General features: G+C 41.7%; 1 protein-coding gene across 1 annotated transcript; it reads right to left on the bottom strand.

Annotated features, from left to right (window-relative positions):
* Positions 1-256: 256 nt before the first annotated feature.
* Positions 257-1,198, bottom strand: LOC138520239 (olfactory receptor class A-like protein 1). Its single transcript, XM_069632704.1, has one exon. It carries the CDS (start codon positions 1,196-1,198, stop codon positions 257-259), a length of 942 nt encoding a protein of 313 aa, XP_069488805.1.
* Positions 1,199-16,189: the final 14,991 nt, after the last annotated feature.

Below are 16,189 nucleotides of genomic sequence, written 5' to 3'. Positions count from 1 at the left end.
ACGTTAACCACTTCTATTCGCAGTTTCTGTGTGGTCGGCCTTCAATTACTATCATTTGGGCATATTGTTTATCATGGATTGCCACGGGTGGTGTTGACTAAATTGGGGTGTTATCAAGAACAAAGGTGGTTTTAGAGAATAATTAAAATCAGTTTGCAACTGAAGCATAAAATCCATGGACAGGATTTGCCGAATATCAATTGGATGAGCAAAAACCTAAATGTGAACAAGCGATTACCTACTCTGGTCTCATAAATTAAGTGAATTGCTTGAAGTCAGTCTGTTGTGTGTTTGAAGCGCATTTCAATCTATTTCTAACTTTCCTGTTGAAAACTACAATAATGACAGGTACCACGGTGGAGTAGCACATGTTGAGGTAGTAGCGGACGCTGGATACAACAGGGTGCACCTCGGTGGCCATTACAAGCTGGTAGAACCAGATCAGGCAATCCAGGCTAAACAATGTTGCGTAAGCGATGACCAAGCTGACCACAGTGTGGGAGGCCCGGGCTTCAGCGTTCCTTTCTTTGTATTGCTGTGAAGCTCGGATTGTTTGGACCTGTTTGCCATGTCTGTACAACAACTGCAAAATATACCCACTAGCTGTTGTCATGGTGATCACAATGAGTAGATCCCGGGTAAACATGCCAAACCCTATCCCTTGTATAGTGAGCTGGTCAGGGTAGATGACGAGACAGTACCCGAGATTGAAGGTGTACTTGAAGCTAGTTAGGTTCCGGGCACCGACGGTGAACATGGGCAGGTTGATGCAGTTTGCCATATTCAAGACATAGATTGCCACAAGGATTAGGGCCAGGTGATTGTGCATTAGGACCTTCATGTAGACCCAGCACTTTGAGCTCTGGGCTATTGTTACACACTGGAAACAGCTCAGGAGACAGGTCAACAATATAGCCAACCCTCGAGCTGCACGGAAGATGGACAGTAGGATCTTGCACATGATGTCAGTGAAGAGCTCCCTCACACCTAGTGCGTACAGGCAATAGGGGATCCCTTGGGTTAGGCAGACGAGGAGGTTGGCCATGGCCAGGTGGGAGAGGATGACTTCAGCCCGCATTGTTTTGTATCCTTTCCAGATTATACACATAAGTGGGATCAGAATCATGACATTGCCGGAAATCCCAAGGACGGTGGTCAAGAGGTAGAGGATCTCCAAGAACATCGTATGTGACTCCATGATGTTATGTCCTGTATGAGGTGCAGGTTTTTGAAGATGCGATCACCTGAAAGAAGAAGCACACATTTTTGCATTAGCTCTTGCCCACTTCTAGTTGACATGATATAATTGTGGGAAAACATGATAAGATGGATACCAGGAAGTACACATAACTACTTTATAGGGGGTAAACCCCATCCCCCCTCAAATGGAGTGTATAGGGGGTAGACCCCACCCCCATCAAGCGGATTGTAGATAACTTATCAGGTTGATCAATAATTTCAGTATTGCAAAAATCAGAATTACATTGCTTAAAAAGTCAAACAAGCACATTGTAGGGTGACAAAAATTTTGGGGTCAGAATGCCTTGCCAAGCGAAGGGCATGTTGGGTAACATACATATATCATTATTGCCAACATTCTAGGTTTAAAACTGAACAGATACTGAGTACTGATCAAAAATCGATTGGTCAGTCATTTTATAATTGGGTCGGCCATTTTGGTTTAGACAAAGTCAGGCAAACTCTAAGATGGATGCAGAAAACACGAAATGGTTGAGTTTTGCAAAATCATGCTGAAATAATGATATAATTCCCTCATAGCAGTTCATGGAAAGTCCACTGGTCTACATTAAGCTAAATAAAACAGGGCCAGGCTTGTTTTGTGGAACTGATGAGTGACAGCTGAGGTAACCAACCCTGGATTGAAGAAGGAAACCAGGCGGCTGTGGTCACACCTTATTACTGCGCCGGAAAAAAAAATGTTATGCTGGAGACTAAGTCCAATTGCTGTTGTGTGATAAGAAAGTTTAATTGATCTGCCCTATGGATTACACGTGTTTCGGCAAGGTGCCTTTCTCAAATCAGGGCTTATCCAACTTTATTTCTCTTGATCATTACTGGAAGTGTAATAACGGGGATCAATCCCAACTGCAAATATCATTGCCGCGTCCTGCGTTCAAGCAAAGTGTTGCAACACGTGTAATCCATAGGGCAGATCAATTAAACTTTCTTATCACACAACAGCAATTGGACTTAATCTCCAGCATAAAAAAAAAATTCTGGCGCAGTAATAAGGTGTGACCACAGCAGCCTGGTTTCCTAATTAAACAAACAGAGCTGAGGAACTCGAAGTCTCTGTTCTATGGCACACCAATGCGACAGTGCAAAGTTTTGCATTTAATCAGGTCGCAGGCGTTTTAAGTGATATCAACCCAAAAGTTCCTTCAAAATCTGGCCTGGATTGAAGAAGGGGTTGTCTTTAAGTTGCCAAAGCCAATCAGAATGTTTTGTATTCATTATTAAATTACAGCATCTTTGAAAATGTATAAAAGGAAATGAAGTTAAGAGAGGGTGGGAGTTTCTGAGTCTCTTGATGTCTTCCTGCTTGGTCTCCAGCATGCCTTCCCTAATCCAGGGGAGACAGGGGCCCAGATAGGGCACTGGCCCCTCTCGACACATGGCACCTTCATATGGGATGAGGACTGACTCAACCTTCTTTCCAGGGTCACGGACCCAGACATAAGCTACATGCTAACAGGGCTGGGAGAGAGAGAGGTGGTGGGAAAACTGCAAATGCCCTCAAATCATTGCTGGGAGGGGCTCCCAGAACTGATAGTATGGTAGGGCACTTTGGCGCCTATGGATTGTGGCAGGAATGTGGGAGACTGAGGTAAAGAGTGAGAGAATAAAAAACATGACTTATTAGGGGGTTCTTTAAATAGTGATCCAAAAAGTAATCAGGAGTCTTTAAAAAAAAATAGTAATTTAGGACTAATTTAGAAATAATTTAGAAATGAATTAGGAGTAATTTAAAAGTAATCTAGAGGTGATTTAAAAGTAATCCAAAAGTAACTTAAAACTAACCAATGCTTTAAAATGAAATGTAGTAGTTTAGAAGAGTAACGGGGGTTGGGGTATTTGACTTGAGACGATGAGCATCAGATTATTGAGTAATTGACTTGAGATGAGGAGCGTCAAGCAATTAACGACTGTGGAATGGGGCACGTCACAGTTAATTTAAGCCCAGAGTCCTACATCAATGGATGTCTAGAAGGAGCTGTTCTAGAGTCCCAGGCGGGATGATGTAGAATACAAACAGATTGCTTTGTTAAAGCGAACAGCTCACACTCCGTAGGAGCAATTTTTGGGGCAGATAAGTCACGAGGAGCAATGACTGATTCATGTGGGCCGGCCAGTATTGTCTATGTGTAAAATATGTTTTGTGTTATGTTGTATGTGTTTTTGTGATGAGGAGCCAAGAAAATATATATATATTTTTTTATTTGAGGGAAAATTGGCACCAATGCAGAAAAATAAAGTGATCAATAGATGGAGAAAAAATATGTAAAAATGAGTTAGGGATGAGAATGCATCCATCTGCGTGCTTTACATTATCATAAAACAAATATTAGGCCGGATAATGGAGAAAAGGTTAGAAAAAGTAGTCATCTTTGAACCCTTATAATAGCCAGGCCATGGTAGATACAGGGTTAATTTTTATATTTGCAAATAGTAGACAGTCCTAGCTACTTAGAAAATGTTGAACAATATAAACTTGCACTCCTTTTCATGCCAACGAGTGATGCAGAAGTTTGACATGAGAGGCAAATTAATCAGACTTTAAACAGCCAGCTATGTAATTATAAAGGAAAGTATGTGTATTCGCGTCCACATTCCTTTCTTGCTTAAAAGAGCAGAGTTTATAAAACGCAATAAGGAGATTGAAAATAAAGTTTCATGGAGTTAGGACTGTTTTTAGGTACCCTATGTAGCTGATAAATGAGAGCGCTGACAAGCGGGAGAGGGAGAATTATGCGTTTGAACTAGCGCACCGCTAAAAGAAGCAACTGCAGTGTTTGTTTCAAGGACTAGAGATACACAGTTGGCAGAGCTAGGAGAGGTGATTCATGATCACAAGAATCATTATTTGAGTAAAATACAACACAATGCGTATTTTTAGCGAATTGTTGTTTTTGACTGAAGAGTTACATGGGTGAAACTATGCTTTGGAAATGTATTGCCTTTTTTGAAGGCTGTCCACGGTTGTGGAAGCATGTGTAAATTGGAAAAAGTCTTATTAAGACATTATTTTAAAAAATTGCAGAAGCTGTTTCTGAGTATAAAAAGGTTGGCTAAGTCATTCTGATGGAATGATGATGGATGTTTTTATTATTAGGCACATGTTAAGGATTGCCAACTAAGTTGTTGATTTTATATATGGCAGATAGCCATTTCTCAAAGAGAAAGAGGCATTTATTCTTTTCATAGAATAGCTTTCAGTGTGCTATGAAAAGAGGAAGAAAGCCAGATTGCCAAATGAAAACACAGGAGTAGTGTTTTAGATAACCAAAATGATGACAATGCTGAGAGAGATAGCATTGGAATGAGAGCATGAGATGCAATGCATGCAAGTTTAAACATTTTGCACCAAACAATTTAGAGCACATTGAAGAGGTGCCAAGCAAGGGAATAATGTTTTCTTCACTGTAAATCGTGTCTGTAAAATATGGAAACATTCAGAGAATATTTTTTAAATAAATGTGTCCAGGGTCACAAGAGAAGCTGAGATTCAAAAATGTAATTTTGAGTGCAAATTGCAGTAAAAAGTAGACTAACATATTAGGGAATGTTATTGAACTAGGCACAGCAAATATCTATAAGTCACGACAAGAACAACTGAATTAAAAGATATTTCTTGAGAAAAATTTGCATTTAGCAAGAAGGAAGCAGTGAGTATTGAAGGAAAGCATGCATGCACTGGGATTCATGCAGATGCATGCACTGGGAGGATATTCACGTAGATGCATGCACATGAAAGGGCACACACACACACACATACACACAGGTACACATGATTTTATGAAAGTGTAAGTGATCAGTGCACCATAGACAATGCATTTAAGAACACACAAGCACACACACATACACAGGTTGTTTTTGTTTTACAGTTAACATGATAGCAGATACAGAAAAGAAGAATAGCTGATCCTTTTTGAAAGTAATAGAAAGGACAGAGATTGTGTGTTTATATTTAGAAATACTGAGATTTGTTGGCAATACGAAAAGCGAGAGTGGGAACTGTAATTATATTTTACTGCAATTCATGTTAGAAGCTGTTTGAAGTAGACATGAAGGCATTTTGGAAAACGAGTGGGAATGTAAGGCAAAAGTCATGAGACAAGAATGCAGTGACTATCATGTATTTTTCTATTGACTACTGCCAAAGAGAAGATAGCAAGGCAAGCTTGCAAAAGTCAAGCTGGATCAAAGAGAAAATATTAAAATAAAAACTGTGGGATGGGCAATGTCTATGAGTAAAACATCGAGTTGGCAATTTCACAAGCAGTGAGTACTTTACAAGGCAAATAATTAAGCACCAAATATATTAAGGAGGAAATGGGTGCACGCTAAGAGACAAGGGAACAGATTTTGGAGGAAGAGATGGCTTGTGGAAAAACCAAGGTAGATTTCAGAAATGTGCAGAATGGTGAATGTGCAAAGAGGGTTGATCAGAAGAACTCCTCCTGTGCATTAAATGTATGAGATAACAGTGCACATTGCGTCCGCATATGCCAAGGATTTGCAGATTGAACAAATCTCAAGAGCGAGTCCTATTCTGCCTCAAGCATTAGAGCATTGTCTTTGGACAAGCTGACGTTAAACAGAGACTAGAAAGATGATAGCTGCACTATTTGGGGACAAGATATGTCAGACCAAAAGGGGGAAACCTTTCAAGGGGAACGGGGTGCTGGTGCGTGTGGTCCCAAGAGTTGTTCGCAGACAAAGTAGTTCGACAGTCGTACCTGGACCTATCTAAACCAAGGATGGCAGAGCCTCTGGCGTGACCAGATCAACCTAAAAGATGACCTTTTAGTAAGAGGGGGGAAAGCACACCCTCTAATATATAATTCACAAGTTAAGGAAGGGTTTGTCCAGAATCAGACGGTGTATTAGACATGAGTGCTGGGACTGCAATAGGCACAGCAGCCAGAAAAGGTACAAAACTGATTCACTGCAGGGGAAATTGTGATGAGCCTCATGCAGAATTAGTGACATGCAAACACAGAATAGGTAGTGACCACCCAGGATAGAATGTGCCACTATGGAAAACATTAATCCTTTTATAGAAACAGGGGTATGCATGTACCCACAATAGGGCCGCTCACAAGGCAACTTGATGCACTCAGAATTATTAGTAGCACTCGGTCCCAAAAGGTGTCAAGAATCAAAATGGCAGGGGAGAGGAAACATCTTTGTTTTATTAAATGGACATTAGAACTGCATGTTTATGCAATGAAGGCAGAACGTTGTTGGATGTTGGGAAGTAATCATTGAGGGTTCTTTTGAAGACTATAAATGGAGTTTTCTTGCTTAGTAATGAATTATCAATATCTGAAGGAGAATGTCTATGATGGATTTTTGTTATATTTGCAACAGGCTCTTGTTAATGGTTTGAGAAGGGATTAGATGACAAATCTTAACATGAGGATACCATTTTGGTGATTAATGGATAGTGTGTTCCATTTTTTGAATGCACCATTTGAATGTTGGTGAATTTATAGTGGTGTGCACAGGGCAAGTGGCTCTGCGAGGCGTTTCTGGAAAAAACAGAGGTTTTTTATTTTTGTGAGGTAAGTATAGTGCTACACATGACTATGTGGCCTAGTGGAGAAAAGTGGTGAGTATATTTGATGAATTCAGTTTCAAACCATGGATGCCTATGAATAAAGAGGGGGGGGGACAAATAACATCCATCAAATTAAAAGCAGCCAAAGTGTGAGAGAAAATAGCAATGATCAAGGGAATGGACAATAAGACTGGATGATGGAGGAAAATAATGGTTCTCATGAAAGGATCTAGGTTGATTGACATCACTGATGACAACATATCTAGATAGGGTTTAACAAAGGATGACGTGGTGTTTCTTTAGGAGCATCACACACTGAAAAAAAGAGAAAAGGGAAAAATCTTATTACATGTAGTCATAATATAATGGAGCTCAGTAAACTACTAGGAATGCTTGGAGAGAGGGAGACAAATGTCTGGTGGACTGTGGGCTCTTATGGCACGGGCCCAGTAAAATGAATAAGGGGAAGATGAAAATAAATTATTGACTTTAAACAGTATAGGAAAAAAGAAGCTCAGTTCAAAAAAATGGACGTCAATTGGGTGAAACAAATACATACAAATTGAATGAATGGAAAAATGAATGAAGAGATGATTGAATGAATGAATGATTGTCCATTAGAGCAGCAGGAAACATAAATAATCAAAAAATTCAGATAATTGCAAAAATAAATAGAACCAATTAAGGTTGCTGGCCACAATAGAAAAATGTTGCGTATTGTAATAAAAAAGATAATGGGACTGATGAAGGGCCACAGGAGTATGATGGGCCAAGGTCGTTTTGATCATAGGGGAAAAAACCTCTAGTAAAACTGAACGAAAGAACATATGAGAGTAAGTAAAATAACATTATTTAAATGTATATAACGGTGTAGGTTTATATTTTATTGATGAAGATTGTTGATCCTTTCTTGAACACGGGAGGAATGTCTACATGGTCTTAAATAGGGTAAGAGACGTTATACAACGACAAAGGTGAGTACTAGTGAATAGGGAGAGAAGAAAGAGGTGGGTACTGGTTCACACCACAGTGTGTGGACACACTGTTGATCATTATTAGTGAGTAAGAGGACCCAGGTGAGTACAGAGAAAAAAGAAAAGGTACTGAGGGATACAGTGTTTCAATTATGTAGCTTTTTCCCAAGATAGATGCAAATAGATTTGACCATAGAGTAGCATATAGATGTAAACATGGCCTCCTCTGACAACGGAAGACCTAGAAGACGTCAAATAAAAGGTGGGTAACCTTTTTAAATTTTGATAATTGGCAAGATGTCAAAAAAGGTAGATTTGGCAGAAGTATAGGAAATGTTTAGAATAGGCAACACAATGTGCTTTCTTATGTTAAAACTTGTAGGCACGTAGTAAAAGCAGTGCAAGATTCCAGAAAAACAGGGGTAGGCTAGGTTAGTGTAGGGCAAACAGGAGCACCAAGTAATTAAGGCAGCATGCAACGCGGTGCACAATATGTCTATTGGATTTTAATAGGATCATGGAACAGAGAAAGGAAATGACTGCGGTCCTACGTGATCGAAAGGAAGATGGTGAAGGAAAGAAGAACTTGTATCTGAGCAGAAGAAGAACATTCAGCTAAGCAGTAAAAAGCCAAGTACAGGCCTGAGTGCAATGCTAAAAGTGTTTTCTTTAATGTACACCAGCGACACACAAGAAAGGCTAGCCTATAGACAGAGAGCTAAGAATACTATTATGATCTTAGTAAACATATTTTTTGAACAGCAGCAGGGAGCAAAGGTTTATGTTAGGAAGAAATCTGACCCCCTTGCCAGTCCCCGAATGACTTGTGTCCCTATTTTGGTTTTCTACAGAGAACAGGCAGCTCTACCAGCGTTGTCCTCTTCTGCTACAAATGCGCCTAGAAGACAGGAGAAGAAGATATCCATCCATGTCATATTTTCATGTTGTTTGTCTGTTGTTTGTTATTTTTGATACCCTAGTCTAAGAATGTATACCTTGAGGGTAAATGTGTCCTTTTGAAAGGATGTCATTTTGTGACAAAAAGCAAAGTCCATAGAAAAGAAGGGCAAGGGTAGACACAGGTGAATATGTTTATTGTAAACAAACTAGATCCCAGCAACCAGACAGCGTACATATGAGAAAAAGGAACCATGTACACAGAGAAAGAAAAAAGTAGTTTGTTTAGGAGGCAGGGATGTTTGAAAGTGATATATAATGGAGATTGTTTAGAAGGCAGGAATGTTTAAAGTAAAGACACAAGTGGGTTTTTAAGGGTTGGCTTGAGGAGAAAGTATTGATGATAGAGACATATTTATTTTTCTAAATAAACTCATTCCATTTTTTATTGCAGTTGGACAGGAAAGATGAAGTATACATCAGGAGATTGACGGCACTCGACCCTATAAGCATAGAGGACGGTCAAGGGGTCCAGCCAAATGCCCAATCAGAGACACTTCCAGCAAGACTCCCCCATCCTTGTGTCCCCAGTTCAAATCCGAGTGCTCCCCTTGCTTAAATGGTTCTTTATGTTCTGTAATAAAAGAGACAACAAAAAAGACAACAGACTCCTGGCCTAGGCATCAAAAAGGCCTAGGAGACTTGCTGCAAAGCAGCCCCCAAAAAAAGGACAAAATCAACTGGACAAAGATGGTCCATGGATCCCAAACCAAGATGAATCGGGTGGAAGCTGTGCTAGTGGAAGATGAACCAATGAAAAGAGAATGAACATTGAGAATGTGAATGGGGTAAACAATGAAGAAACAAGGAAATAAAATGCTGTTATCTGGTTGGAGTGATGGAAAATTGTGGACTATAAGCCACATGTGAAAAATGTTTAAAGATGTGCTGGTGGTTTCCCTCAAAGTTCCCCCTGTCTCTCGATTCTCATAGTGGCCATAATGACCTGATGTATAATTAGTATAACATTAAACTAGGTAATGGAGGTGGGACTCAGATAAAAGTGAACAAAGGTGTTCTTTACGGATACATACATGTTTAGATTAGGAGAATATAATATGTTAGTACTGACGTTGTAGAAATGTTTTTAGGATGCCTCCCATATTGAAACATATCATCTCATAGATCAATAATATCAGTGTTGCTAAAATCAGAATTATAGCACTTAAAAGGTCAAACAAGCACATTGTAAGGTGACATACATTTCGGGGTCAGAATGCCTTGCCAATCGAAGGGCATGTTGGGTAGCATACATATATCATAATTACCAAAATTCTATGTTTAAAACTGAACAGATACTTAGTACTGATTAAAAATAGATTGGTCAGTCATTTTATAATTTGGGCGGCCATTTTGGTTTAGACGAATTCAGGCAAACTCTAAGAAGGATGCTGAAAACACAAAATGGTTGTGTTTTGCAAAATCATGCTGAAATAATTCTATATTTCCCTCATAGCAGTTCATGGAAAGTCCACTGGTCTACATTAAGCTAAATAAAACACGTCCAGGCTTGTTTTGTGGAATTGATGATTGACAGCCTAGGTAACCAACCCTGTACTGAAGAAGGGGTTGTCTTTAAGTTGCCAAAGCCAATCAAAATGTTTTGTATTAATTATTAAATTACAGCATCTTTGAAAATGTATAAAAGGCAATGAAGTTAAGAGAGGGTTGGGAGTTGCTGAGTTTTCTGCTGTATGCTGTCTGCTGTGGCCTCTGAATAATTAAAGAGATGTCTTTGGAATTCAGCCTGTGTCTCTTGATATCTTCCTGCTTGGTCTTCAGAATGCCTTCCCTAATCCAAGATAGCCAGGGGCCCAAAGAGGGCACTGGCCCATCTTGACACTACAGTTACGTTTGAATTCTTCGAAACCAGGAAAAGATAATGTCCTTTCTGCAGCAAGTTCCAATAGGCACAATCACGGTTGATATATTATCTGCACTACACATGGATGCATGAATTGTTTTCACATACACAAACACACACACGCATGGTGGCATAGACATGCATGCAAATGCATGATAACAAATGCAGGAAAACACACCTACACACATGCAAAAACACACACAGCTATGCATACAAATATACACATAGTCATATGCATGAATGCGCACACATGCACACACGTGCATGCACACAAACATGCTCTTGTCTCTCATACATGAACACACCCATTCAAGCCCACACATGTGCACACACATTCATATAGTGTATTTTCTGACATCCCCAAATACACGCATCACGTCTTTAAGAAAGTCACGTAACAAACCTTCTTTATACCTGCAATGCTCTCACCCTGTATATTTACGGTGCGCCGGCTAATTCAGCTCCAAACAGAGCATTCACAGGGGTCCTTTGCCAAAAATATTCAAAGATCACCATAAGAAGGGCCATTTATTTTAACCAAAACCTGGGGCCAGAGTTTGAACAGTGAATCAACCCCAGGCACTTTTGCACTGCCAAGCAGCTTGGTGAAATATCAAACAAGAAAGAGCCAAAAAACACAGTAAGAGATCCAGCCATGCATTTATTTATTGGAATGTATAGAATGTATAGGTAGGCACATTGGCCAGCATGCAAAATACTAAAATGTTTCATCCATGGTCATCTTAACCAGGAAAACCCCACAGTATACACACAGGAAGCATTCTAAAATGCCGTGAGTGGGGGAAAAGAAGGACAGAAGTACAGTGCAAGGTCAGTAACTTGTGATTAGTTCACATTGAGACAGGGGCATTAGACATAGTATTAAACACTTTTTAATTATCACACTGATCGATTATATACATGTGTTGTTTTCCTCCATTGTCCCAACGCAGTACAAGGTCCTGTGGAAGGTGGTGCAATTACAGAACCGCCGAAACGTCTGTTTGCTTCAAAAAGAGAATTTACTGTCCATAGATTTGGAGAAGTAGACCTGGCTTTTAAAACAAGTGCTTATTTGCGTGTTTAGTGGTGCTCACATCACGAGGTGTATTAGAAACCTTGCTTCGCCTACTGATTTATTATTAGTAAATCGGAAGTGACCTGGATACCTTTCCTTAGTGGATAGATGAAAACATGTATTTTCCACACAGGTTTGTGTTTTGTTGGAAAGTGCTGCTTTGTAGCAGGTCTGTTTATTTACTTGGGTTGAACCCAAACATGCTGAGGGTGGGATTCTTGATGTCCAATGTGGTCAGCCGACACGTGTTTCGACCCGAAGGTCTTTCTCAAGGCTTGGTCTGTTTGGTCCGGCGCCCCCTAAGGGGTTCTGTTTGTATACTTGGTCCAGTATATACAGTGGCTCCTATTGGGCCCTATGTGTCCGTTGCTGTCTGGCCGCGTTTGGTTCCTGTGATTTATCATTACTTCACGGTAGTGTGCCTCCGGCAATCATGTTATTTACCACACAGCTCTGATTTTCAAGAAATAATGTGGATCGGAGCGGCTCGGCAAGGAGAAAATATGTTTCTGAAAAGAAATCTGTGAACAACTTGTATTGCACTAAATAATTGATCCAAAAAAGAAAAAGTAATAACCAATAAAATTGAAAAATTGGTCACTAGCAAAGAGTCCTGAAAATTCATGTGGCATTTAGTGCAGTAGAAAGGGACAGACATTGATACTTAAAGAGAATTGTCGGGCATAATTGTGTACAAATGTACCTCCTGCAACGGCAACTGGTGACTCATTAAGTTCTATTTTGTCACTGGGAAATGGTGTTGCCCTTGCAACACGACTAGTAAGGGTGGAGGTGTCTATCAAGCATAGAGACCCCCCTCGCCTCCGTTACATGGATTCACATGAAGATGCTTAGATATTTGTAGACTGCGTCATCTATTCAAAATGAAGCCGCTGTGTTTAGCAAACATTTCATTTTTGTTTGAATGTGAATGCAAAATTGTCGGTTTTCTATTTTTAGATTTGGAATTTGATAGCAAAGGTCTTATAAAAATGTTTTACGTTAGTAAAAGCAAGGCCATTTTTGGAATGGCTAAATCCAATGGAATAACAATGATGCGTCTCTCAGCTTAATTAAGTGAACTCACATCATAAAACAGACCATCTGAATAGTACTAGATATCTAATTGTCCCTGCATGGTGCAACCTTGCAAAGCACTTGCCCACCCACCCAATGTGAGGCCACTCTCCATTTCACAGCATGTTGTCAGGTCTTGAGCTCACGCTACCTGATAAACACATACCCAAGTGTCGCTGCCAAACCCATAGCACCAGAGCGACACTCGTGATTTCGGTGACTCCCGGCCTGTATTTATGAACACCCCAGGCTTTGTACCTGCCTCATCTCTCTTCCACTTACAGCCCCGCCACCCCTCTTTCACGAGCAAGCTCGGCAAAGCCATCGAAAAGGCAGAAGGACACTCAACACATTTACATTATATCAAAGAATGACCTACAATTCTACAGCCATACTTGACCGAGGTTTTAATACTCAAGACATACTCTTCATAGTCTTGACATATTATTCACGCATGACAATGTCATGCATGGGAACCAAATTCCTCATCTTTCAAATGAGTCTCGGGGCAGGGAGTGCATAAACAGTTTAAATTCATACAAAGTGTATAATTATTAATATCATACACACAAAAATCAAATCACATACAATATAGAGACACCATAGAAACCTTTTAACATAATATACATCTGAAAGCGCCAGTGCTCTACAAAACGATCTAAGAGGCGTGTAAGCACAGTGGCGGCACTCTTCCACCCTACGGGTGCACGCCTGGACCACAGGCCAACTACTGTGCAACAAGTCACAAGATGTCAGTCCATTTCAAATAGATGTCACAAACACAACATGAAATTCAGGGCACCAAGGAGCCCAAAAATCCCACACAATTATGATGGCACCAGTGGCGTCCACTAGATTCAACGACTACTCGATATTGCCGCCTCCCTCAGGGAGGTGCGGGGGGGGGGGCGTGGGGGGGCAATGCGAGAGACACTGCAAAAAAGGGAATCCAAAATTGAAACACCTACAACCACTTACTACTGTTTGCCAGTCTGTTTCCCCCTCACTTTCCCATATCATAATACGGAAGTCCTCTGTCTAGCACGTGGATCAACCACCCCCGCGAGCTGGCAGCGCCATTATCCTTAGGTTCAATGCCTTGTTTATGCCAGTGCCTTACCTCAGCCTGAAGGTCTTCAATGAAGGGTTTCCTACTCTGGCCCCAATCAGCTCAGGCTCGCTGACCTCATGCCCCTGCAGGGATGTGTCTGTTGACTTCCTAACCTCTTCGGAGGTCATCCTTTATAAAACGAATGTATTATTATTAAACCTGGGCAGGGTACAACGGGAGGAGAGGATGACTGGGGCTGGAGTATCAGGAGGACCACCCCTGTTTCAAGCAAAAAGATAACGTTACTTTATGAAATGTAAAACGAAAGGGATCAATATCTGGTTGATCAAAGTACAGGAGCTGTTTATAGGGCATATCACAGAAGAATGTTTGCATTATTTTTAAATCGATCTTGAGTCTTTATTTTTAATTTTGAACCACCTGTTTGAGGTTGTAAAGGCCAAGTTACGTTTTCAATAATAATTAATTCAGAATAAAGAGGCCAGATTCTCAAAACCTTTTTTGGTGCACGTGTGCTAGCGCATAGCCTCACTTGCACCAAAAGGGTGCAGCCCAGTTCATGAACGGGCGTCTAAATGAGCGTGACTGAGATGCACTCATACATATGCCCTTCCCCACCTTTGCACATTTGCACAAATAAGACGACGTGTCAGGGCATTTTTAAGTGCACTCACGAATTCACAAATGGGATGTGCTTCACAATTCCCAGAAAGGAGGGCCATCCTCTCCCAGTGGGTGGCAAAAATCTTGACAGGTCCACGATCTTCTTTTCAAGTGTGACGTCCGCGGGTCACCAAAAGAGGGCCTGTAAATCATTTTCTATGTGGTCACATATTGCACATTTTCAGCCAGCCCAACCCATTTCCTACGCAACAATGTGGAAATGAAATAGGTTACCATGCGAAAGAGGCCCAGGGTGCAGAGGCCCACCAGGAAATCTCCAGAGTTCCCCATAGGCCAGTCCACCCCTGGCCAGCCTACAGAGGCCTACCAGGATATCTCCAGAGTTCCCCGTAGGCCAGTCCACCCCTGCCCAGCCTACAGAGGCCTACCAGGATATCTCCAGAGTTCCCCGTAGGCCAGCCCACCCCTGCCCAGCCTACAGAGGCCCACCAGGAAATCTCCAGAGTTCCCCATAGGCCAGTCCACCCCTGCCCAGCCTACAGAGGCCCACCAGGATATATCCAGAGTTCCCCATAGGACAGTCCACCCCTGGCCAGCCTACAGAGGCCCACCAGGATATCTCCAGAGTTCCCATAGGCCAGTCCACCCCTGGCCAGCCTACAGAGGCCCACCAGGAAATCTCCAGAGTTCCCCGTAGGCCAGCCCACCCCTGCCCAGCCTACAGAGGCCCACCAGGAAATCTCCAGAGTTCCTCATAGGCCAGTCCACCCCTGCCCAGCCTACAGAGGCCCACCAGGATATATCCAAAGTTCCCCATAGGACAGTCCACCCCTGGCACGCCTACAGAGGCCTACCAGGATATCTCCAGAGTTCCCCACAGGCCAGTCCACCCCTGGCACGCTCCCAACACTAATGTATGCACGGGGGCTGGTCAGCGCATCTTTGAGTTATTGTCCAGCCCCTCCTGACATGCGCAGGTCATATTTGTGAATAAGGTGACCAGAGCATTTCTGAAAACAGTGCAAATGAAACGAGTGTATTCTCTGCGCACCTTTAATTGGAGTGATTGTTTTGGATTCGGGCCTAAAATGTCCAAGATTTTGACCTGCAACAATGATTTGGATGGTTAGGGGAGACACAGACTTGGGGAGTTGCCAACTTCTAGCCACAAGTCAACTTCCTTTTGATGAGAATAAACACACGGCTCCCTAAACCCCTTCTTCAACACACCCTGTGGCAGGCACAGTAAGAGGTGTCCCCTCTTGCGTTGCCGCGCGCCATGTGCGAGAGAGCAAACGCCTGCATTCTTGGCTTGGCCCGCAAGCAGATTCACTTTGTGATTCTGCCCACATGCACAATCTGGGCTGTGTGGGGGGTGACAGAGATCACAAGTTTAACACCCCATTCCAATTCCCAATGGGGTGCCCTTTTATTCGCTGCGAACCCATGTCTTTCTTTCCTCCTGCATCATGTCGATATATTGCACCCCATTCATTCAGGGAGACCCCGAGAACTGAGGAGATAAGGGATGGGTGCAGACTAGAAATTACACTTGTTACCATAAGCTACGAGCTGAAGAAAGTGGTTGTTTCAGAGAAAGGGCTGCTTGATACCAGGGGTGGACTGGGAACCAAAAGAGGCCCTGGAAATAATTTTCAAAGTGGCCCCATATTACACATTTTCAGCAACCCCAACCTATTTCCAATGCGAACATTTGGAAATAAAATAAGTTACCACA

The sequence above is a fragment of the Ambystoma mexicanum genome, chromosome 13 (assembly GCF_040938575.1).
Source record: "Ambystoma mexicanum isolate Mex_15411 chromosome 13, UKY_AmexF1_1, whole genome shotgun sequence".
Classification (NCBI taxonomy): domain Eukaryota; kingdom Metazoa; phylum Chordata; class Amphibia; order Caudata; family Ambystomatidae; genus Ambystoma; species Ambystoma mexicanum.
This window is presented reverse-complemented; position numbering and strand designations above follow the sequence as displayed.

Coding starts and splice junctions, on each gene's coding strand:
- LOC138520239 (XM_069632704.1), bottom strand. CDS start 1,198: ATGGAGTCACATACGATGTTCTTGGAGATCCTCTACCTCTTGACCACC.